Source organism: Suricata suricatta, unplaced genomic scaffold, assembly GCF_006229205.1.
Source record: "Suricata suricatta isolate VVHF042 unplaced genomic scaffold, meerkat_22Aug2017_6uvM2_HiC HiC_scaffold_25, whole genome shotgun sequence".
Classification (NCBI taxonomy): Eukaryota; Metazoa; Chordata; class Mammalia; order Carnivora; family Herpestidae; genus Suricata; species Suricata suricatta.
In genome coordinates this window covers 160,799-185,499 of record NW_021870436.1, presented here as the reverse complement: position 1 = coordinate 185,499, position 24,701 = coordinate 160,799, and the positions used below count along the sequence as shown (strand labels likewise).

General features: G+C 37.8%; 2 protein-coding genes across 2 annotated transcripts in view; one reads left to right on the top strand and one right to left on the bottom strand.

Moving 5' to 3' along the window:
* Positions 1-6,087, top strand: part of LOC115284892 (uncharacterized protein C8orf88) — a 39,778-nt gene extending 33,691 nt beyond the window's left edge. The window contains exons 5-6 of the mRNA XM_029931349.1: positions 2,249-2,355; positions 3,804-6,087. Of these exons, the coding sequence (XP_029787209.1) occupies positions 2,249-2,355; positions 3,804-3,827 (131 nt within the window). The 3' untranslated portion in view covers positions 3,828-6,087. The remainder of the gene's footprint in view (positions 1-2,248; positions 2,356-3,803) is intronic.
* The window catches only part of LOC115284891 (N-terminal EF-hand calcium-binding protein 1), a 46,429-nt gene continuing 25,765 nt past the window's right edge, over positions 4,038-24,701 (bottom strand). Inside the window, exons 5-9 of the mRNA XM_029931348.1 lie at positions 24,109-24,221; positions 11,659-11,736; positions 10,254-10,345; positions 6,981-7,048; positions 4,038-6,504 (exon numbers count right to left, since the gene is read on the bottom strand). Of these exons, the coding sequence (XP_029787208.1) occupies positions 7,023-7,048; positions 10,254-10,345; positions 11,659-11,736; positions 24,109-24,221 (309 nt within the window). The 3' untranslated portion in view covers positions 4,038-6,504; positions 6,981-7,022. The remainder of the gene's footprint in view (positions 6,505-6,980; positions 7,049-10,253; positions 10,346-11,658; positions 11,737-24,108; positions 24,222-24,701) is intronic.

The window sequence follows — 24,701 nt, the reverse complement described above, 5'->3', positions numbered from 1 at the left end:
TGAAATTTGTTGTAGCTGTATGCATCCTGTTCTCAACCAGACAGTGTCATAAGTTTTAACAGTCATACACTTATAAAACTCAGAGGGGGAAGAAAGGAGACCATTATATTTGTCCAGCTATTTACCCTTTTTCTTTCATTCTTCATTTCTGAATATTAAAGTTTCTGTCTAGTATTATTTTCCTGCAACATGAGAAACTTCCTGTACATTTCTTATAGATCAACTCTACTAGTGACAAATTCTTTTAATTTTTTTTCTCTTTTCTGGAAATGTCTTTTAAGGTCACAAGTATTCCAAGATATTTCCACTGGTTAGGTGTAAGGGGTAAAAATCCACCCCTCTGTTTCTCCTCTACTTTCAGTACTGTACATATTCACAACACTGTCTTCTGACAGTAGATGTGTGGTTTTTCCACATATCAAGCAACACTAGCTGGGTATCCTACAATTTAATTCAATTTTCACACTAACTGGAATTAATGCAGACCCCACAGATTTAGAGCTCAGGCTCACAAGACTACCCTCGACTTCAGATGACAGTTGCAAGAAGTAAGACCATGGATTAATTGGAGATTCCCAAGTCTCCCTTTTTGGATTTGATCATTTGGTAGAACTGCTCACAGAACTTAAGGTAAACTAACATTTACCAGTTTATTATATAATAAAATATATAATAAAGGATACAGATAAAGAGCAAAATGAAATGATACATAGGACAAGGTCTAGAAGGGTCTCAAATGTGGAAACTTCTGTCCCTGTGGAGTTAGCGTGGGCCACCCTCCTGTTACATGGATGTGATAGATGTGGTTACCAACCCAGAACTCTCCAAACCCCATACTTTGGGATGTTTATGGTGGCATCATCAAGTGGCATGTTAATTCAATCTCTGGTCCCTTCCCTTCTAAGAGGAGGTGGGGGTTGGGCTGAAAGTTTCAAGCTTCTGATCATGGCTTGGTCTTCCTGTTTACCAGCCCCTGTCCAAGAGTCCACCAAAAGGCACCTCCTTAGAATAAAGGACATTTCTGGCACCCAGGAAATTCAAGTGTTTTAAAAGCTGTGTGTCAGAAGTAGGCTCAGAAACCAAATATTTGAACAAAAGATGTTCCTAGTATTCTTATCACTTAAGAAGTTACAAGGGATGAGGCGCCTAGATGGCTCAGTTGGTTAAGCGTCCAACTTCGGCTCAGGTCATGATCTCACAGTTTGTGGGTTCGAGCCCTGCATCGGGCTCTGTGCTGACAGCTAGGTCAGAACCTGGAGCCTGTCTGCAGATTCTGTGTCTCCCTCTCTCTCTCTCTCTGACACTCCCCTGCTCATGCTGTCTCTCTCTCTCTCTCTCTCTCTCTCTCTCTCTCTCTCTCTCTCTCAAATAAACACAGTAAAAAATAAATAAATAAATAAATAAATAAATAAAAGGAAATAACAAGGGTTTTAGTAGCTTTGTGCCAGGAACCAAGGAAAGAGGCCAGTATATGTATTGTTGCTGTTTCACTATATGGAATTCTAGGTTGTCATTTCTTTTGTGTTAGGACTTTAAATCTATTGCTCTGCTGGTTCAGCAAGTGGTCTTTTGTGGTGATAGTTTCTGATAAGAAATATGCAGATATTTGAAGCATTGTTTTTATTCTCCTTTAAAGATAGAGTGGCTCAGTTGGTTGAGCATCTGACTGTTGTTTTCCACTCAGGTCATGAACCTAGGGTCATGGAATCGATCCATATTGAGCATGGAGCCTGCTTGAGATTCCCTCTGCCCTTCTCCCCTGCTTGTACTCAGGCTCCCTTGCCTTGGTTCTTTTTCACCATTACCTAGTACACCTCTTATGCACAGATATATAATAAATTTGTACCACATTTTAAGTTAACATGAGGACTAGATAGGCTTACTAGGGTTCCGTACTGGCTGGGTCTGAATTGCCCAACAGGTGTAACTGCTGTTATATTTTGTAATACAAGATCCCTTCACTAGTTATAAATGAAAAAGTTATAGATGAAAGAAGCCATGCATTACCAATTTTCTGAAATAGTTCTGTTCCTTCTGTTTCCGTGGTTATTTGGCTTCCTTTCCATATAAAAGGAAAATTGGCGGTGGTAGGTATTTTTCAAAAAATTTTGCCATCTCTTTTGCATAGAAACTACTAATCATTTTGTAAAATAATGGAATATTAAGGGGCATGCAGAAATAAATGAACCAAAAACTGTTCTGGAAGAGTTATGTATTTTTTAATGTATTTGATGTTTAATATCTATAGAGAGAATTAAATATAGCAGAGATTTCCTGTTGAAGCTCTCAAGTGTTTCCATCTGCAGAAAAAAACCAGACTTTCTGCCTGATCATCCCATTGTACTTCAAAAACCAGTAAGTAGTGTTCTAATTTTAGACTCTAAAATATTTGTCTTTAGTATGTTCACTAGATTATCACTAGATTTTTATTCTTAAAATGAAATAGAATTCAGAAAAGTACATAAATATAAATGTATAATATAACCAATTACTGTAAATAATAATAGAATGGAATTATATTTTTAAGAAATATTTTTTCCATTGAAAGATACAGAACATTCATTATTATCGTCTTAAAGTTCAATTGCAGTTGACTTTCCTGTATGATGTGAAGTAGGGGTCAAGTTGTAATTTTTTTTTCTACATGAATACCCAGTCATCCTAGCTGTATTTATTGGAAGGATAGTCCTCTCCTTTGTGGCAACATGTATGTGGTGTGTTTCTGTCTCTCAGTCTTTCTAAATAGTAAACCAAGTCATCCCACTTCTTCACTGTCTTTGCTGTTCATAGTGCTTTATATTTGTGCCACTGCATCAAATTTCATCAAAATGAATATAATAAATACACATATATTTTAGGATATTGATTGGAAAGGACATGAATTTTGGTATCAGACTTGGGATCAAGTTGTAGCTTCACCTTGTATACTAATATATTATTCAAACCTAAGTCATTTGACTTTCTGCATCTGTTTCTTGATTGTAGATAAGGTTGATAATCTCTAGTTGTTAAGATTAAATGAAATGTATGGAAGAGCTTGGTATGGTACTGAGCTCTCATTATGCACTTAGTAAATTGTCTTTATTTCCATTTCAAGTAGAATTTGACTTTAGAGTTTTCACGAACTATTTATTTGGATAACTACTCTATGGAGATTAACTCAGAATATAGGTTTGCTGAGAATGGCTCAAATGTGAGATGTAACGTATCTCCCGTGCTCTCCATTTTTGGAATTTCTAATCTGTGGGAATCCAAAGCCTTTTATTTTCTCTTAGAATTTTTTAAATGTTAACTTACAATGTATTTTAGGTTTCCTAAAGTCCCTACCTTGTAGAACTCAATTTTTCAAAATTTAGGCATAAATTTCTTCCATCACATCTTGTACACAGGAATGTTTTATCATGAAAAACGTCCTTAATGATGTTCAAATTTTCCAACCTGTTCAGAGATCTTAGGAGTATGTAAATCTAAATTTCAGTGCTATATATTGTCAGGTTTTCATTTGCAGACTTATTTCATCTCGAACATTTTATTTTGTAAATAAAAGTTTGACATACACATTATTTTGAACAAACCAGGTATCACAGAAACAGAACAAGTTTGAAGTACAATCTAGTATTTTTAAAAATGAATTACATGTTTTAGTGAACACAGGAGAACTGTTTTGACAAATTCCAATTACGTTAATACTTCCTATAGCAACATGCATTTTTAATAGGGTCACAGTATTTGGTTTGATAAACTAGTCAAAACTGTATTCATTCAATCTAATTGATCAATTAACTTTTTATTCTATGTTACAGGAAAACAACCAAAGTTTTAAGTAGCATTTTAAGAACAGACCAATTTGAAGATAAAGAATTACTCATTTTATATTTTGGACACCTGCAAATGAAGTGGATATAGTAACAGTAACTGTAATGGACTGTGACAATTCAGTTTATTTTTAATTTTGATGGTTGGGTATTTGGTTTCTCCTAAAATGAGAAAGATATTTTGAACTATAAATAATTTTCTAATCAGTTTCAGCTTTGCAGGAAGACTGTATTTATAATTTGCATGCTACTTGCAGTTTTTTTTTTGTTTTTCATCTCTTGTAATAATGGACTGGAAATGTAAGCTGTAAAGATTCTCAAATATAAAGTATTTGCTATGATGTATATATGGTACATAATTTCTTGTTGCTTTTAAAAAGTTGCTTTTGTTCTGATTGCCACTGATTTCATTCCAGCACTTTGAAAGGAGCTTTACAATCTCTCCAGAGGCTTAGAATGATTCAGGATGTTCAATGCATAGTTATCCATGACAGAAAACAATGTTTTAACAGGCAGTTCTTTGGTCTCTAGTTTTTTGATAACATTGTTTGACAATTTGGAAACCGTGAAACATAGCTGCTACTGGTTTTCTCTAATCAGACTACATGAACAGAAGAAGTTGGGCAAATTCCAAAATGAAACTGATATTATTTCCAAAAGGAAAAATGTAGGCATTTGCAAATAATTGAGGCACATTAAGTTTTAATTCGAAATTTCTTGTAACAAAAACACAAATGGATGAAGAATTTGGGGATTTAAACTTTTAGCTCCTAGAAATTTTATATAATAAATTCCTGCATTTTGTAAAAAAAAAAAAATTTGCTGATGTAAAGGTAAGTGTAAACTTTCCCTACTTTTATTTTGTCAGATCCCCAGGTCTGCTGGGAAGGCATTCAAGACCATCATTTGGCAGAAAGTTTACCTTAAGCTGAATTCTGAACTCCTAAAACCAGTACCTTTCTCCTCACCGGTCTTTGGGCTTATTACCTAGATTTAAGCTTTTAGTCCATGGGAAGCTTCCTATCTTGGTCTTTTACTACACTAGTTTTCATTCCTTTGTTCCCCAGAAAAAGATTTTTTAAAAGGAAAAAACCACCATAAATTTATGGGTTAATTAAAAGTGATACATTTATACCTAGGGCCCAGATTTTTCATTTATTTTCTGTCCTATTTTCCCATTCTATATGTATACATTGTCTATTCTCACACACATAAAAGTTTATGTGTAATGTGTGTAAGAGCTGGGATCAGTATTACCACATAACAAAATTGGTTTGCTTTATTACTTACCTATTCTCAAGTTGTTTTTGACTCTAGTTAAAAAAACTATGATAGAAACTATTCTAGTTTGGGATCTTAACAGGCATTCTGCTCAGCACTGTTACTAAAGGCAGAGACCTTTCTGAAGTCATACCACCAGTACTTTAGAAACTGCCTCATACTCAGAAGACAGAAGACTGAGGTACTTTCTGAATCTAATACTATCTTTTTATTGGCTATAATTTGTATTTTTTTGAAACCATTTATAACCAGCCTTTTCAAGAAGAGTATGTCAGAAGTCACTGTATATAATCAGAGTGAGACCGCAAAGACTGTGCTATTACCTGTTTGCCTTTGTACATATGTATAGTTTGTTTGAATAATCAGTGTACATCTCCATTAATGTTCTCTGCTTTGTATATAAATTAAAAGAGTTGAGCCAGGTGTTGTTTCAGTGTTTGTCATCTTTAGAAATGACCAGAGACATACACACATATATACACATGCACACACAACATTTGTGTCTGTGTACGTGTATATATGTCAAAATTTACTGCCCTTGTCTAGTAAAAGCTATGAAAAAATATTTAGAGTGAGAATGGAGGGTACACAAAGTTTGAGAAAATATTTTTGGTCAAATTTTATATTTAAAAAATAAAATTTAGTTCAATCTTCTGAGTTTTCTAACAGAAAAAAAAAAGAAAATTATAGTTTTTTCCTTGAAGACCTGTGGTTTCAAAGGAATTTGGATTAGAGAATAACATGGGAACAAACTCCTGTATGTACTGCATTTTCACTAGCAGCATTTATCAGGATAGATTCTAACAATATGTAATATCTGACCTTATACAGAAGAGTATATTAGGTACAAGGTTAATGTGCTACTGAAATTAGAATTGTCATTCTAGTGTTGAAACTGGGAAATGTTTTCTGTCCAATACCTTCCACATTTTATTCCCTAATTTATATTTTTCCTTGTTCACTTAGATTAAAATTTTGTTTTTTAAATATTTTGAAAGTGCAAATGTCTTTCTTTATAAGAAAATTAGTCCTCTGAATCATATGCCAAAAAATTTGAACCTGATTTTCTCAAACTAAGACTCTCCTCTTTTCTTGATTTGTTGAACTTACAAGGAATTATGATGCTAATAAATGATATAATGGTGTTAATATTACTAAATAGTGCCATAACTATCACAGAATTGTTATCACTTGCAAAAAACCATGACAAGTATATAGTCTGTAGATTGTAGCCAAGATTGTTGTAAGCTCATGTATTAATTTTTTTTTTAAATAACAGAAAGGCATTTTCTCACAGTTCTAGAGCAGAAGTCCAAGACCACGGTGCTAGCAGGGTTGATTTCTTTGAGGCCTCTCCTTGGTTTGCTGTAGGCACCTTCTTACGGTGTCTTCCTGTGGCCTTTTCTCTCTGCACATAAGGACATCATTATGGATCATGGATTAGCTTTTTCAGTAAAGTGAATATTCATAAGATCATGAGTTGCAAATACAGTGAGCATTACTGCAGAATATAAAGCTTCATTCGCAGAAAATCAGTTACTTAAAAATGACAAAACATTGACTTAACCTTTATAGCTAATGACAAGTCCACAGAAGCTATCCTATGAAGTAATACTTTAAAAATTCCCACTTTGATTATTTTATCATTTCTTTTTCACAATTTTGTTCCTTTGTGCATATACTTGTTTCACATATTAGGATTTTGCCACTAAAGGGTTTTAGGGTACAATGTAGCAAAACAGACTTCATAAATTTAGCTAAAATTCACATGAAAGATCTAGGAGACATTTTAGAAGAGTGCACTTCCTAACTATATTAAACAAAAGTATAGTGTAGATTAGTAACCACAGAGAATTTTCTAATTCACATTTTAGATAAGAATACTTGTTTTGCACTTGGAACCATATGGAACATGTCTGGGAGCATCTAGTTGTTCAGGATCCACCATGAAGCTGAAAAGAGAAAAGCAAATTTTTAAACAATGGAATAATTGTCAGGGTGTAATCATTCTTAAAAAAGAGTATTTTCTCCCACCTTTAGTCTGCATAATTATCTTTCAAGTCACTATTTCCTGACTAAGCCAAGATTGAACTCTTTTTGCAATATTTGTACCAGATCTTTTTGAACTTGGTTATAGTCTTAGTTTCGTCATCGTTGTTGTTATGAATGGGTGGAGCTTATCTTGGGCAATAATATCATAAATGTCCTGAAGATGAAATGTTGTTGGTGTTTTAATCTACCTAGTACTGGCAACATTTTTGGAGTATAAGATACTTGACATAACAATTTCATAAAGATTGGGCATAAACAAGTGGATGTGTTTTAAATATTTTTTAATACAAGACATCTTTATTGTAAGACTGAAAATGTTTTCCCCACTGAATATAAATGCCCCAAAGACAAATCTATGGCAAAGAAGTAAGACTGGTGGAATGCTGTGAGAAAAAAATGGAAAAGATTAGAACTTGTTTTCAAAGCTGTTTAAGTGACGTGCTGGCTGACATCAGGATCTTATTTTCTTGTGTGTCTTCTCTTCTCATAACTACAGGCCTTTCTCCTTTGCCAAGGGATATTCTTATCCACAGACCGAATTCTCACACTTTGGTCTGGGTGTTTTATGATGGCTAGTAGGCCTATTTAGCCATTCTCTAGTATGACTCATTTTAATTATTTTTATATTCAAGAGTTCATAGGAATATATTTTGGTTTGTATTTTCATAACTGGATACGGTCTGGTTTATTGATTTCTTCAGATGTATCTTAGGTAAACCACTTAGAAACCTGATAAAAAAGCAATCCTACAGAAGTCATAATTTGTGAATTAACGATCCAAACCTAATCTCTATATAATGGCTGTTTTTTTTAGATTTTTTTGGTAGGTCTAAATATGTATATAGCGAAAACAGTTTTGTTTTTATTTTTAGCCTTCATATGACAGACAAAATTTAAAAAAGTGGTTATTAAAAATATGTCATATGACCATTAAAACTATACATAATATTTATAAATTAATTCCAGCTGTTTGTCCAGGGAGGTATGTACTGTTGCAATTTATAAAACTCTCCTATTAAAAGAATAGGATGCCCCAAACAGATGTTTAAAAAATCTTGTTTGAGGGAAATTTAATAAAATGTGTTAGAAATCAAACCTTTCTTTTTGTTCTTCCAAATTTCAGTAGTCACTGTTGAAATTAGAGGTGATATGAAAATTAACAAAATATGATACAAAATAAGGTAGCAAAAAAGGCATTAAATTGTATTGAATTTGGGCTCTGATAACAAGAACCAAACCAGTTTTAGTTGAAGCCAGCTTTTCTAACTTAGGCAATGCTCTCAGAGTGATAGAGAAATTTCAGCCATATTCATGGCTTTCTTATTTGAGGATTAAATCCAAGATACACAGCAAGGGAAATTCTACAAGTCTACCATCTCTAAGTCCAGAGTAAGTGAACAGCTGAAGCTCAGGCCGTGATGGTAAGTCTGCTGACTGGGAAGCAGTCGCCCCTGATCGCTCCTGCCTTTAATTCCAGAATTTACTGTTTCACTTTCTATTATTCCTCAATCCATCAAAATCTACCCTAACTTTTACATTCCTACCACTGTGTCAAAACTGTTCTCTTGAGCAGTAACTGCTTGTCCAACGCAGCTCTCAGTTCCATTCTCTCAAGTCCCGCTTCACTGTGCGGGCCCCCGAGGAGCACTGTGCCTGCATGTTAGTCTTTTGGTTTCCTTGCTACTCAACTACTCTGATTCTCCTGGCTTTCAGTGATTCCCCTCAATTTCCTTCATAAAGGAGCCTTTTCCCCTGGCAGCCTTACAAATAAAGGCATTTTCCTAGGCTTCTGTCAGGTATTTTGTTCCTACAATATATCTTTTCTCACCAAGCCTGGGCTTCACATAGCTTGCCATGGTTAACTCCTGAAAACTGTACTGGCAAAGGAACTCTCCTGGTAGCTCCTGGCCTATGTTATTGCCTACCTGACCAATCTCTCTCCTCTCCATGACAGCCACCTTTCTCCATCCTGCCAGTTACTACTCATTAGAACATTCACTATCCCTCTCAAAAACCTGTAATGACTTCATTACTAAGTTTGCACTCCTCCTTATACTTTAACCTCATTTCCTACACCCCCTTCTCTCTCCACAATGTATCATTATATGAGCCTTATGCCACAGTCTTACTTTTGCACCGATTAGTCAAGCCCATTTAACATTTCTTGGGTTTGTTCATATGTACAATTTACCGCAACCAAAGTAGAGGTAAATTTATTTGTCCAATTCTCACCTTTTAAGTTCCACCTCCAGAGTACTCTGTCTTAAAAAGAAAACTGTTAAAAGAAACAATCCCTTCACTAAGTCCACATGCATATTATGACCATATGCATAACTACTATGTAGTAACTATACTATAGTAGTACTATAGTAGTAACTACTGTGTTATGCCCTGAGCTTGGTTCTTTTCTGCAAGCATTGGTCTCTCCCACTGGACAGATAGCATTTCGGGGGAAGAGACTCCATTTTTACTTTGTACTCTCTCTAGCTCTTAGCATAATGTTTATTTAAAGTTACAACTCAGCACTAGTAAACAAGCAAAGCACCCCAGAATCCACAGTACCTAGGACATAGAGCACTGAGTAAACGTATTTAATTGGTGTTTGTTAGGGCAGATGAACAAATGAATTTTGGTTCTCAATTATCTTAAGCCTTGGGTAGGCCAGACTTCCTAGACAATTTCATTTCAGATTTCAATACTGCTTTCCCCAATTACAAATATTTTAACAACTATTTTAATAAAAATATTTCTAGCATAATTCTAACCTGCAACCTCTGGGTCATACATTTCAAACTAATTCAATACACTAAATTATAGTAAAGCATTTGAATAATTTATTCAAAATGTCATGATTTGATTTGTACTTAAAGTTTGTTACATTACTGAAGGGGACCAGAGACTAATGCTAGGTTTAATATAGCCAGGAATACAAATTGGATCAACTAATAGATGGATCTCTTATTTTTTCCTCCCACTTTCATATTTTAAGATATAATAATGAAGAGAGCACCACTGATAAAGTGTGTGGAAGAACATACTATCTTTTAAAAGGCAAAAGACTATACAAAAACATGCAGAATTATCCAGTGAAACCAGGATAATTACCAGGAACTAGCATAGTAGACGTGAGTTCTGGAGTTTCCAAGAAATCCACATTACTTCTTTGGAATGTCTTGCTATAGTTCGTCTGAAGGTGGCTGTATAAATAATTATAGATTAAGGCTGTGCATTTTTATTACAATCTTGCCAAGTAGAATGCAAACAGTTCAAATTCAGTAAAAATGGCAAGGTTTTGGATGATTTGGATTAAGTGTCAGGATACAGACTTCTTATCAGTACCTACCCTAAAATAAAAAATAAAAGACTTGTGTAATTTAACAACTGTCATCAGAAAAAATATTTTAAAGACTTCTAAAAACAATACCATTAATTCCCTATAAAGATAAAACAAAAGGAGAAAGACTTTAATTTCAGAGTTTAAACAGAAGGAAGAATATACTGACTGTCAGGATGGTTAAAAAAATAAGAAAGCTAAGAAGAGAGACTATAGAACTTTTTCTCCCTATGAGAAAAAAAAAAAGAAATAAAAATCATCTTAAAGTGTAGGCCTGAAGTACAGAGTTGAATAAGTTGCCTTTAAAGGTCCCTTTGGTGTTTAAGATTCTATTGGTGTCATTCTGTAGTATAGTCTTAAAATAGTCTCAAAAATAAAATTTTGGGTGAAATATGTATTAACTAAATTTCCAGCTATTCTGTTACTTCTATTACCATAGTTTAAAACCCTAAATCTGGACTTACTGGAGGGCTATATTCACTGGCATTTAAAACCAACAAGAACTGTTTAATCTCAGAATAGCAAAAATTTTCTTATCAATTTTTCTAATTATGTTACTTGTTATTAATTACAAAGAGGTAGGTTTGTTCTTTAACTTTGTTGAGTTGACAAATATGTACATTCAACATGTACAGAATGATTTGATATACATACACACTGTAGAATGGTTACCCAGAAAAGTTGATTTGTTTTTAATTTTTTCCAAACAATGTCATTAATTTCTACCCCCCCCTTTTTGCAGTGCTTAAAGACATTTAGAAAAGTTAAGCTATGATGATCTTAACCATTATATATTTTTATTATAAAATAAGACACTGCAGAATTTATGAAAAAAATAGAAAGTAAAATTACTTTCTCATCCTTTTCTGTGTCCTTTGATCACGTGCCCCTCTGACACTTTAGATACCCATGACCCATATCTAACTCTTACATGAAAGCATCAGTAAAATGGTTATACTTAAAATAGGATAATTACCAAAGGTATTTGTTTCAAGAGGAGAGTGGTTTCTAATCCATGAAATAAATTCCTAAAAATTTGGGATGTAGGAAAATGAGCAAATGAAACATTTTAAGGTAAAGGGAATGGAGCTTTTCCTACAAGTCCTAAAAACATCATGTGTATTTCCCCCTCCTGCCCCGCCCCCCCCCCCCCCGCAAGGTCTGTTTATTACTTACCTATTCCACACACTACTGTTCTCCCAAAACTCATAAATCATGTAGCGAGCTTCATTGGAAAGCTTCTGTATGGAAATGCTGAAATAGAAAAGGAAAGGCATAAGTAGCCGCAGGAAATTAAAGACAAGCAGCAAACTACTTTTTCTAATTATTTCTGTATGGGGTATGAAACAATCTTATCTACTCATGCAGGAAATATCCATGGTGCCTGCATGAAAAAGAAAGTTTTGTGAAAAATATTTCAATACGTCCGTTTTGATATAATTTTTTAATTTTCTGGTTTGGTATCATGAAAACTATCTCAGTATATTATAGACATCACACATATAACTTCTGTAATATTTCATTCCTTCAAAAGATTGTCAGGGTTCAGAAACATGTCGTGGGCCACTGCCCTTGCCCTCAAAAGTGCAGCTCTTTGAATCCATCCTGGCACTCTCTATAGCTGACCTTGCCCCCTCCTTGGATTGACAGCTTTTGTTTGGGGTCCTGCTGTTAGCCATTTGAGTCCACACTGCTGCTATATAATATAGCTATATAAATCAGCAGGCTTGGCTCTGAGTGAGCCTGAAAGGCTATAGGAAATGGAATCCCCACTCTTAGAGAACAGAATAGGCCCCCTGAGATACAGCCTAGGAGCAGCAGTTTGAAAAACGGGGTATACTAGAGGAAGATCTGTTTACTAATCTCAGGGCGTGCTGGAGGAGCAGGGATCACTGGCAGACTTCCTAAGGAACAAAGGAGCAGGCAGGTGCCATTTCCCTCCCCTGCTCCCCAGTAAAAACCCACAGCCACCTGTAGGAACCAGGGAGGCTTGGGTAATCCCTACCTAATATGCTAATACTCCACATCTTGCCCACCCCAACCCTCCCCGCCCATGCATCTCTGCACTTCTGCAGACCCACTCTCTCAACCTGGCCTCCGTTTTGGTAGGTGCAGGTCCCGTGCACAACAGACTAGCACAAACCTTGCTAACATCACACATCCTGCCCCTTTCAATATGCTCTTGGTCAGAACTCGCCCAAAGCAGAGCCATAAGCTTAGGGGTGTGCAAGCATCCCTGACAGGGGCCAGCACCACTCCAACATGACTCCTGCCCCTGGGAGAGGGGAAGACAACCATACAATCACCACATTCCAACTACAGTCCCAGAAGTGGGGTGGGGGCAGACATCTGGTCTGATTATGACAATGAACAAAAACTTTTCAGGGAAAAAACAGCAAAAGTGCTACTACATCTCTGGCAATGCATGCACTGACACAACTCAAGCCCAAGGCTGCCTGAGACTGGCCTACTAACAGGACAGGGACCAAACATTGTGAAAACAGGCAGAGAGCCACTGCAGGTGACTGGACTGAAGGGAAAAGTGGCTGTCAAAACATTAGGGTGCATGCAACACACATAGGAGACACTCCTTAAGTTCCAGTTTCTGGTAAACAGGACAATGCACTGCATGGCACTATAGGACCTCTTCTTCATGGCCACTACTTTCAAGAAAAGAAGACAGAGATGACTTTCCTAACACACAGGCAGAGACAAAATGAAGAGAGAGAAATATATCTCAAATGAAAGAATAGGACAAAATGACAGCAAGAGACATAATAACTGAAACTTATGATAAGTAACATAGCTGACAGAGAATGTAAAGTAATGTGCATAAAGATACTGAACATGACAAGAGTGGAGGACCTCAGTGAGACCTTTAACAATGAGACAGAAACATAAAAGAACCAATCAGATGAAGAACAGTAAATGTAAATATACACTAGATGGAATAAAGAGTAGACTAGAAGAAGCAGGAAAACAGTGACTTGGAGGACAGAGTAATGGAAAGCAAGCTAAACAGGAGAGAGAAAACAATAATACAATAGATTTAGGAAACTCACACATCATCAAGTGTAATAACATTCCCATTACAGGGATCCCAGAAGAAAAGAGAGAAAAGGGGGCAGATAAGTTAATTAAATAACAGCTGAAAAATTCCCAAATTTGAGGAAGGAGACAGAAATTGAGATCCAAAAAGCACATGAAGCCCCTCATGAAATCAACCTAATCCACTCCAAGAAACATAATAAAATGTCAAAAAGTAGTGATAGAGAATTTAAAAGCAAGAAAAAAAGAAAAGCGTTACATACAAGGGAAACCACATAAGGCTATGAGCTGATTTTTCTGCAGAAACATCATTGCAGGCCAAAAGGACATGGTATGATAGTCTAAATACTGAAAGGACAATGTCAGCAGCCAAAGGTACTCTATTCAGCAAGGATATCATTCAGAATAGGAGGAGAGATAAAGAGTTTCCCAAACAAAGTTAAAGGAATTCATCACCACTCAACCAGCCTCACAAGAAATGTTAAAGGGAACTCTCTGAATGGAAAGACCGTAAGTCAAAATAAGAAGTACAGTAAGAACCACAAGAGAGTAAAGTACATATGTAAAACTTGGTCAAGGGGCTCACAAAAGGATGTAAAGCATGACACCATATACCTAAAATGTGGGGGGAGAGGAGTAAAAAATTAGTTCAAATTTAAGCAACCATCAACTTAATAGAGACTGCTACGTGCATAAGATGCTACATACAACTTAATGGTAACCAAAAATCAAAAACCAATAATAGATATGCAAAAAATGGAAAGTAATCCAAGTATATTACTAAAGAAAGCCAACTAATTGTGAAAAAAAGAGAGAACAAAGCAGAACAAAAACAACCATAAAACAAGTAACAAAATGGCAAAAACCTATCAATAATTTGAGTGAAAGTCAACTAAATGTTCCAATCAAAAGACACAGGATGGTGGAATGGATAAAAAAGCAAGACCCATCTAAATAGTACCTATAAGAGACTCATTTCACACCTAAAGACATATGCAGATTGAAAGTGAAGGGATGGAAAAACATTTTTCATACAAACAGACATGAAAAGAAAGCAGAGGTCACGATATTTACATTAGCCAAAGGCTTTAAAACAAATATAACAAGAGAAAAAGGACACTAGATAATCATAAAAGAAATAATCCAACAAGAAGATAAAACAATTGTAAATATTTATACACCCAACATGGGAGTACCCACATACATAAAACAGCTATTAACAAACAAAGTAATCAGGAGTAATACAATAATAATAGGATACTTTAACATCCCACTTACATCAATGGACAGATCATCCAAACAAAATCAATAAGGAAACCGTGGCTTTGAAAGACACACTGGACCAGATGGATCTAACATATATTCAGAACATTCCATCCTAAAACTCAGTACCCATCTTTTCAAGGGCACATTAAACATTCTCCAGAATGGATCACATGTTAGGCCACAAAACAAGCCTCAAGGAACTAAAAAGGACTGACATCATGTGCATCTTTTCTGACCACAATGTTATGAAACTAGGAATCAGCATCAAAAAAAATCTGGAAATAGCATGGAGAGAGGTTAAATAACATGCTACTAAACAATGAATGGGTCAATCATAAAGTCAAAGAGAAAATTAAAAAATACACGGAGATAAATAAAAATGAAAACTCCATGTTCCAAAATCTTCCAGAAGATGCAAAAGCAGTTTTAGAGGGAAGTTTATAGCAGTACAGGTCTACCTCAAGAAGCAAGAAAAATCTCCTAAAAGAGCTAGAAAAGAATAAATGAAACCTCAAATCACTAGAAGAAGGAAATAATAAAGATTAAAGTAAAAATAAACAAATGGAAACTAAAAGAAGGCAATAGAGCATACCAATGAAACGAGGAGCTGCTTCTTTGAAAAGATCAGCAAAATTAATAAACCTTTAGCCAGAATATATCGGGGATGGGGTGGGGGAGGAGGACGGAGTTAAATAAAATCAGAAACAGAAGAGGAGAAATTACAATCAAAAGGACAGAAATACAAAGAATTATTAAGATGATACTATGAACAATTACATGCCAACAATCCATGCAACCTAGGATAAATGGAAAAATTCCTAGAAACCTGTAACTTCTTAAAACTGAAGCAGAAAGAAGCAGAAAACTTGAACAGATCAATTGCCAGCAATGAAATTGAATCAGTAATCAAAAAACTCACAAAAGTCCAGGGCCAGATGGCTTTCTAGGTGAGTTCTACCACACATTTAAACAAGAGTTAATACCTCTTCTTCTCAAACTATTTCAAAAAATACAAGAGGAAGGAAAGCTTCCAGATGCATTCTGTGAGGCCAGCATTACCCTGACACCAAAACCAGATGAAGATACTACAACATGCAAATCCTCAACAAAATATTAGCAAACCAGTATATTTATTAGAACCAGTATTGTTAAAATGGCTATACTAGCGAAAGCAATCTACAGATTTAATGCAATTTCTGTCAAAATACCAACAGAATTTTTCACAGAGCTAGAAAAAACAATCCTAAAATTTATATTGAATTACAAAAGACTCTGAATAGCTCAAGCAATCTTGGAAAAGCAAAGCAAAGCTGAAAGTATCACAACCCCAGACTTCAAGTTTTGGTACTAAGCTGTTGGAATCAAAACAGCATAGTACTGGCACAAAAACACAGAGATCAATGGAACAGCATAGACAACCCAGAAATAAACCCACGATGATTATATAGTTAATTAATCTTTGACAAAGGAGGCAAAAATATGCAGCAGGAAAAAACGGTCTCTTTAACAATTGGTGTTGGGAAAATTGGACAGCTATATGCAAAGGAATCAAACTGGACCACTTTCTTAAACCATACACAAAAATAAACTCAAACTGGATCAACGATCTAAAAGTGAGACCTGAAGCCATAAAGATCCTAGAAAAGAACACAGGCAGTAACTTGTCTGACATTGGCTGTAGCAACATTTTTCTAGTATGTCTCATAAGGCAAGGGAAACAAAAACAAATGTTGGGACTACAACAAAATAAAAAGCTTCTGCACAGCAAACAGTCAACAAAAAAGGCAACTTACTGGATGGGAGATGATATTTGTAACTGACATACCTGATGAAAGGTTAGTATCCAAAATATATGAAAAACTTACACAACACAAAAACCCAACACATAATCCAATTAAAAATGAGAAGACATTTCTCTGAAGAAGATATCCAGATGGCCAAGAGACATGAAAAGATGATCAACATCACTAATCCTCAGGGAAAGGCAAATCAAAACCACAATGAGGTATCACCTCACACCTGTGAGAATGGCTAAAATCAAAAACACAAGAAACAAGTGTTTGCGAGGATGGGGAGAAAAAAGAACCTTCATGCACTGTTGGTAGAAATGCAAACTGATGCAGCCACTGTGGAAAACAGTATGGAGGTTCTGCAAGAAATTAAAAATAGAATTAGAATGTGATCCAGTAATTCCACTACTGGGTATTTACCCAAAGAATTAAAAAAAAAACTGATTCAAAATGATATATGCACCCTTATGTTTATAGCAGCATTATTTACAATAGCCAAAATATAGAAGTAGCCCGTGTCCATCGATAGATGATGGATAAAGAAGACGTGGTATATGTATCTATTTATCGATCAATATCAATGTGTGTGTGTGTGTGTGTGTGTGTGTGTGTGTGTACACAGTGGAATATTAATTAGCCACAAAAAAGAATGGAATCTTGCCATTGCAACAATATGGTTGGATCCAGTGAGTATAATGCTAAGCAAAATAAGTCAAAGAAAGAAAAATACCATGATTTTGCTCATATGTAGAATTTAAGGAACAAATGAAAAGGGGAAAGGAGACAAACCAAGAAACAAACTCTTAACTACAGAGGACAAACTGACAGTTAGCAGAGGGGAGGTAGGTGGAGAGATGGGTGAAACAGGTGACGGGGTTTAAGAGCACACCTATAATGAACAGTAATGCACAGATTTGTTGCATCACTATACTGTAGAGCTGAAGCTAATGTAACACTGTGTTTGAACTATTCTGGAATTTAAAAGTAAAGTAAAATAAAAAATTCCACAAGTCCATCTTGTTCAATCTAATGTTTTACATTACATTCAGATTAGAAATCAAAATGAAAATATATACCAATAGCAAGGATATTTATTTTTATTTTATTTATTATTATTTTAAATATAATTTATTGTCAAGTTGGCTAACATACAGTGTAGTTCGTGTGTGCTTGGGTTGGGGGGTAGATTGCCATGATTCAGCGCTTACATACAACACCTAGTGCTTATCCCAAGTGCCCTCCTCAATGCCCATCACCCATTTCCCCTCTCCCCCACTACCCCCATCAGCCCTCAGTTTGTTCTCTGTATTTAAGAGTCTCATGGTTTGCCTCCATCCCTCTCTGTAACTTTTTTCCCCTACCCTTCCTCCATAGCCTTCTGTTAAGTTTCTTAAGTTCCACATAGGAGTGTAAACATATGAGATCTTTCTCTGACTGACTTATTTCACTTAGCATAATACCCTCCAGTTCCATCCATGTTACTCCAAATGGCATGATTTCATTCTTTCTCCTTGTCAAGTCCTATTCCATTGTATATATAAACCACATCTTCTTTATCCATTCATCAGGTGATGGACATTTGGGCTCTTTCCACAATTTGGCTATTGTTGAAAGCACTGCTATGAACATTGGGGTACATGTGCTCCTGTGAATCAGCACTCCTGTAGGCTTTGGATAAAATTTTAGTAGTGCTATTCCTGGGTCATGGGGTAGATCTATTTTTGGTTTTTTGAGGAGCCTCCACACTGTTTTAAGGACATTGACTTAAAAGATAATAAAGAATATATCAGTGTGAAAGTCAGGCTAAATGTAGTTCAGAATTTATCTAAGTATGACCAGCAGGTGGTGGTAACAACACACAGGAATTTTAATATTTTCCTTTTGCTCTTTGCTAGTAAATGTTTTTTGAAAAGCAGTTTATCTAGCTTGCTTAATTAAGGTCTGATGTAGCAAACACTGTTAGCTCAATTTCACATTTTCTAGGGGAAGGTTTATAGTAGAATGATAGAAATTGGATGGAATGTGAAATCAAAGATGTTCTAATTCTAGGAGTTCCTGAATAAATAAGCTCTTGGTGGGTGTAGGGGGGCTGTTCCAGGAAATCCCAGAAATAAGCTGGAAATTGATGCACAGGTCCATTTTTTTTTCTGGGATGAAAATCCGTAGCTTCCATAATAGTTTCAAAGGGATTGTAATCTCCAAACATAATTTGACACTATAATGGACAAATTTCAACCTGGTACTTTTTTTTGTTAGGCTAAAGTTTAAAATACTCAGTCTATCATTTTAGTCTCTTCATGAGCTGCCTGCTATAAACTAACATATTACTTATTACCAACTTATCCTGCTATCTGGACCTTCCATTTTTCTAGACATCCATAAGACTATAAGGAATGCAAAACCGTTTTAGCATAATTCTCAAGCTTTTAAAGGACTGAAGACAGTACCACAGTGTAATGAGGGAGTGGTGTAAGCCCAACCCAGTAGGCCTACCTTCCTCTGCAACTTGTTAGCTTTGTCACTGTGGGCCCATTACTTAACCTCAGTTTCCTCATCAGTAAACTGGTGATAATAACAGACCATGAGGATTAAAGTGCTGCATGTAGAATATTTAGCCCAGTGCTTGGCAAACTTTGTGTGTATCAGCTGCTCGCTCAATAGCCAAGAAGAAAGTAGTACTTTCACTGGAAGAAGAGTTTCTAAGGCTAAATCTTCAATGGTGCTAAAGCTGAGAAGTATAACAAAAGTAAAAGAAACTATAGAGAAAAACAAGGCCAGGAAAAAAAATAAAGGAAAAAGACACATTTGTGAAAATGAGAAGCAGCAAGCCAATGATAGTGATGATAATCATTATACACACTAATAGTAATGATGATGATTGCTAACATGTGTATCCCTCTGTTCCAGACCCTGGTCTGAGCATTGTACATGGATTAAGTCATTTTACCTTCAAAGTGGCTCTGGGGATGATATACCAAACACGGTCTACTGCCCCAACTATTACCCCCCTTTCTTAACAGAACCTTGCCATTGTTGAGTTTGCAATATATCCAACGAGCCAATAAGCACTGGACTGAGACATTCACCAAGATTTCGTTCCTTTCTGTTGGATACTGGTTTCCTCACTTCCCCAGGAGTCAAAAATGACCATGTGACTTGAGCTGGGCCAATGAGATCCAAGAAATCTATGCTGGGGAAGCAAGGGCTTCTGGGAGATGCTCGCATTCTGAGGATCAGACCTGGCAGGAAGGCTTGTTGGTATTGCACCCTTCTCCTCCTTCCTGGTAAGGAGTCAGATAGCAGAGCTGAAAGACCAGTGCAGATTTTGGCTCAAAGGGATATGGGTGAAAATGCTAATCCAAATTGTTCCACTGACTGACTGCTTTCAGGTTAACAGTAAAACTGACCAATACATAGCAATGATTTTTAAGGATATTGTTACTTGAGGCTGTACAATATAGACAACATATGCAATGTGCAGTAATGCCACTGAGAAAAGGTTAATTAAGAAATAATTTTGAGAAACATTTCTGTCAGCAATATTTCCTTTGAAAAGGCTTAGGGCTTGAATGATTAGCTTTCAATTATCAGCAAACAGAATTATATAGCACATTTCTGAGCTGTTGCTATGTGCTTCAGTCTTGTTCCTCCATGTGCTCAGACATCCTGTGATACTTAACCACTCACTGGCGGAAGCAAGGGTTCTTTGGCTAAGCTGTCCCTGGATGCGGGCACTAAGAGCTTCAGCCCTGAGCTCCAGGAGACCTTGAATATTCCTAGCAGCTGGAAAATGGCAGTGAAACAGCTTCTAGGGGAGAGGATGTGGTCAGGAACAATTGGGGTTGAAGATAAGTTATCCAAGGCAACTGGCTCGTCATGGAAAAGACTCTTCCTCTTGGCTTCCTGCTTTCCCCATATGTCCTACTTTAACTCACAAAACCTAACCACTGGAGAAAAGGCCCAACAGGAGGGACAGTCCCCATTTATCCACACCAAGAACCAGCCACCAATTTATTTCACCTACATAAAAATTCTGATGAATGATTCATGGTCAATGTGCCACAGAGTATCATTAGTTCTATAGATGATTCTTTGGCCATGGTAAAGTTCAATTTTAATAAAATTCCACATTCATGTTTCCTGGGCCCTTGATATAGAGTTTGGAACACATATAAATTCTAGAATTAACATCTGACAGTGACTTCAGAAAACATTTTATTCTACTACTTAACAGCAATGAAATGTTAGGCCATGAATGAGTAACCTATTTTACTAACTGGATTCTAGACCCTTGAAAACAGAAGCTCTTCTCACTTTTTCTGGTGTCAAGCATGGTTGTAGAAATACACTGTGTACACCACATATATTCAATTGGTACCTCCCCACAGGCATTAATAAGCCTTCCTGATTACAAAATAAGCAAAAAGTGGGGTGCCTGGTTGGCTCAGTTGGTTAAGCGTCCAACTTCAGCTCAGGTCATGACTTCAGTTTGCTGAGTTTGAGCCCCGCCTCAGGCTCTGTGCTGACAGCTTGGAGCCTGGAGCCTGCTTCAGATTCTGTGTCTCCTCTCTGTGCTGCCACCCGCCCCCCCGCACTTGTAATCTAGCTCTGTCTCTCAAAATAAATAAATGTAAAAAAAAAAATTAAAAAAAAAACCAAAATAAGCAAAGAGATCATCAAACAGTGCATGCACTCACGTGTGTGCACAGGTGATAGATGGGTCACACAACTGATTTGCTTGGCTTTTCCACTAACAACTCATTTTAAAATTCAGTTGACTAGCACTCTGACAAGGGCCCCTAAACGTCTAAGTCTCACAGTCAAATACCTCCAGGGCCAAAGCCTCTCTAATTCAGTTGCCTGAATTTAAGAAAGGAAGGCCTGGTAATTGGAACAGGAGGAATGGATCTTGTCCATTCTACTCCTGGTTAACCACAGAAAGTCCAGGAAACTTTAATTCAAGGATGACCAAAAACTGGCAAGAAAGATTAAATGTGGGTTTTGGAGTCAGACACGCTCAAGCAAGATGGTTAATATATCTGGGCCTATTTCCTCCTTAATTGGAGGTGATAAATCTGATGATTGCAGGGAAGAGTAAATAAGAATGTGGATACAAACTGCTTAAATCCGTAATTTCTACTTTCTGTCACAGCAGCACACCCTAGCCATCCATGGTGAAGCCGAGCCTGACATCATGGGAGAAGAAGCTGCAAAAGCGGTAATTCTCAGAGTTTCATTTTATCAGCCAACCACAAGGCAACAGCGCAGGGCATGTCGGAGCATGTTGACGGTGTGAGTGACAGTGACATCCGCTCATCAACTGAACCTGCTTAACGGGCACAACTGAATCGGCCAGGCCTGCCAGCATACCGTGTGCGCCACTCGGGCTGCTGGAGCCTGCTTCAGATTCTGTGTCTCAAAAGTCTACTTTTTGAGAATTCCAGTAAAAGCATGAAATCAGTTGAAAAATCAGCAATAAGTGAGTGAAGAGTTCTTAAAAAACAAACCAGTCGTGCAAAGGAAGAGGAGAAGCGGAGTCTCAATTTATCTCCCTGGGAGAGGATTCTCTCCCTCCCTGTTCGTCACAGCTGGAGCCGAGGGAGCGATTTTCCACGGCTGCTGAGAGCACAGTCCTGGCACGCAGCACACATCTATCTACCGGGCTGCTCCCCACAGCGGCCCCCCCTCCCCCCGGCCGTCCGTGTGGCTTCCGGCCCTTTTCCCGACACACGTTAAAGCAGGATCTCTGAATCCAAAAAAATAAACTTTGTGCCCTATTCGTAAAGGTAAAAAGGCTAAACCATCCCTTGAGATTGTGATGGCCAAACCAGACTTTATCTTCTTTATATTCCCATTTCCTTGGCCAGTACCATGCTCTACTTTCTGTAGTGGACAGTGGACAGGTGTGCACATGCACACACACACACACACACACACACACACACACACCCCTACCTCACACTCTTTTTGCATTTTGCAAGCATTCAACTTCAGTTTTAAATGAGTAGGCTTTTAAAACTATATACGCTCACCTTGGCAAATCCCTACATCCCTGAACTAAATAAAAGGACTAAAATGGTTTCAGTATGAGCCCTTCCGAGTCTGCTGTGAAGCAGAACAACAATCACAACAAAGCAAACAGCATGTCCTGTGCTGCTGTCGCAGCGGCACGACTGGAATTGCGAGCGTCTGACAGAAAGAGCGCTGAGCACGTCCTCTTAAACCCTAGAGAGCGGGTCAGAGGCAGCCAGGTGAGGGAGCGAGGGTCACCCCCAGCTCACGTCTTCTGGGCCCCCGCGGTGCTGAGCACTCAGCTGATCCTCACAGGCATTTTAGGAAGTTCCTGATGAGGAGCTGAGGCCTGGAGCCAGTAGGATCTTCCCTACATCACAAAACTAGTACCGTCCCATGTCTAACTCCAGAGCCAGACTTCTTAGGTGGGGAGGTATTCTGTTGGAGTATGAATAAAATATAATTACTGGGAGTAACACCAAAGTACTCAGAGACATAAAGTATGTGTTTTTAAGTATGTGTGTGTATGTGTACCTAGACACGTACGCACACATGTATTTAAAAGCTTTACTGAAACAGTACTTGAAAAGCATTATGAAATGCAGTTGAAACAACCCCCCAAGGCAGAGGTCGTTTTGGTTGTGGTAGTTTTCCAGAAGCCAGTGAATTTGGTGCTGGGCTTTGAACTTGAGGCAGAACATGGGCTTGGCCAAAACCTACCAGCTGGGCCTACATTTCTGGGAAGCAGAGCGGCCAGGTCGAAGGCACAGACCATGCTGGGAAGGAATGGGCAGCTGGGGAGGCTCAGGTGAGGGGGATCCAACGGTAGCAGTGCTATGCGTTCTTGAATCGGATCAACGTAGGGTCAGAGAAACACCTAGCACTCGGTTAAGGCACTCAGCTATGCAGTTCCTGATTAAGGGGATTCTATAATAACAGTTTCTGTAAAATTATTCTAATTCTAGTAACTGTTTATTGGACCCCTTGGAGTGGAGAAACTGAAAATGAGGAGTAGTTCGTACATTTTAGTAGCCCAAGAAAACTGAAGCCTGGGCTGGGGTGGCTATGAAAATGGAAAGAGGTTTTTTTTTTTTTTTTTTTAAGACCACGGTCTGCAATCAAGACTTCAGACACTGTGCAGTTCCATCAGAGCTGAAATGATTACTAGGCTACAGGGCGCACCACCAAGGGAGCAATCAGGCCTAAATGCACTGGAGTTGGGGCCTCATCTACCGGAGGTGATTTTAAATCAGTGTGGGCCTGCCTGGGTCCAAAAGGGGAGGTTTCAGGCGGTGTGAACTTCTCCTTCCCAAATCGTTCCCTCCATTGTATCTCCCTTGGTGCCCCTGATGATCAAATCCACCCAGAGTCCAAGAAGACAAGAGCAATATCCAGTTCAAGTCTGCAGAGTGCATCACGCAGAAGGCTGGAACAATCGCCATAACCACGACAGGATTCTCGAACGCCTGTCTTCCCGACCCCACCTGCCCCCTGCTCACAGGGCACTCACCGCAGACAGCCGCTCTGGGAGGAAGCGCTCTCTACATAGTGCTTCAGGGCAAGCTGGAATTCCTCCAGGTCCTCCTCGATCACAGACATCTGCCGCTGCACCAGCATGATGTGCTGCCGAGGAAGGAGCAAGAGTCACTGCGCGGTGTCATGGAGCTGACCCCCTGCAGCCCATCCCCCCCCCCAAAGCAAACGATTCTCCTCTCAACATATGACCAAGAGGAAGACTCTGACTAATCCGAGACAGAACACTGGATAAAAACTATAAAGGAAGCAGGATATTCTTCTTGCCCCTACAAGCAGGTGTATAAGGGAATGTCTTCCCAGTGACATACTTCCCCCTTTTTTTTTTTTTTTAATATTTGTTTATTTTTGAGAGAGCGAGACACAGAGCATGAGCCGGGGAGCGTCAGAGAAGGGAGACACAGAATACAAAGCAGGCTCCAGGCTCTGAGCTGTCAGCACAGAGCCCGACGCGGGGCTCGAACCCACGAACTGTGAGATCATGACCTGAGCTGAAGTTGGCCACTTAACCAACTGAGCCAGCCAGGTGCCCCCATACTTCCTTTTTTTTTTTTAATTTTTTAATGTTTT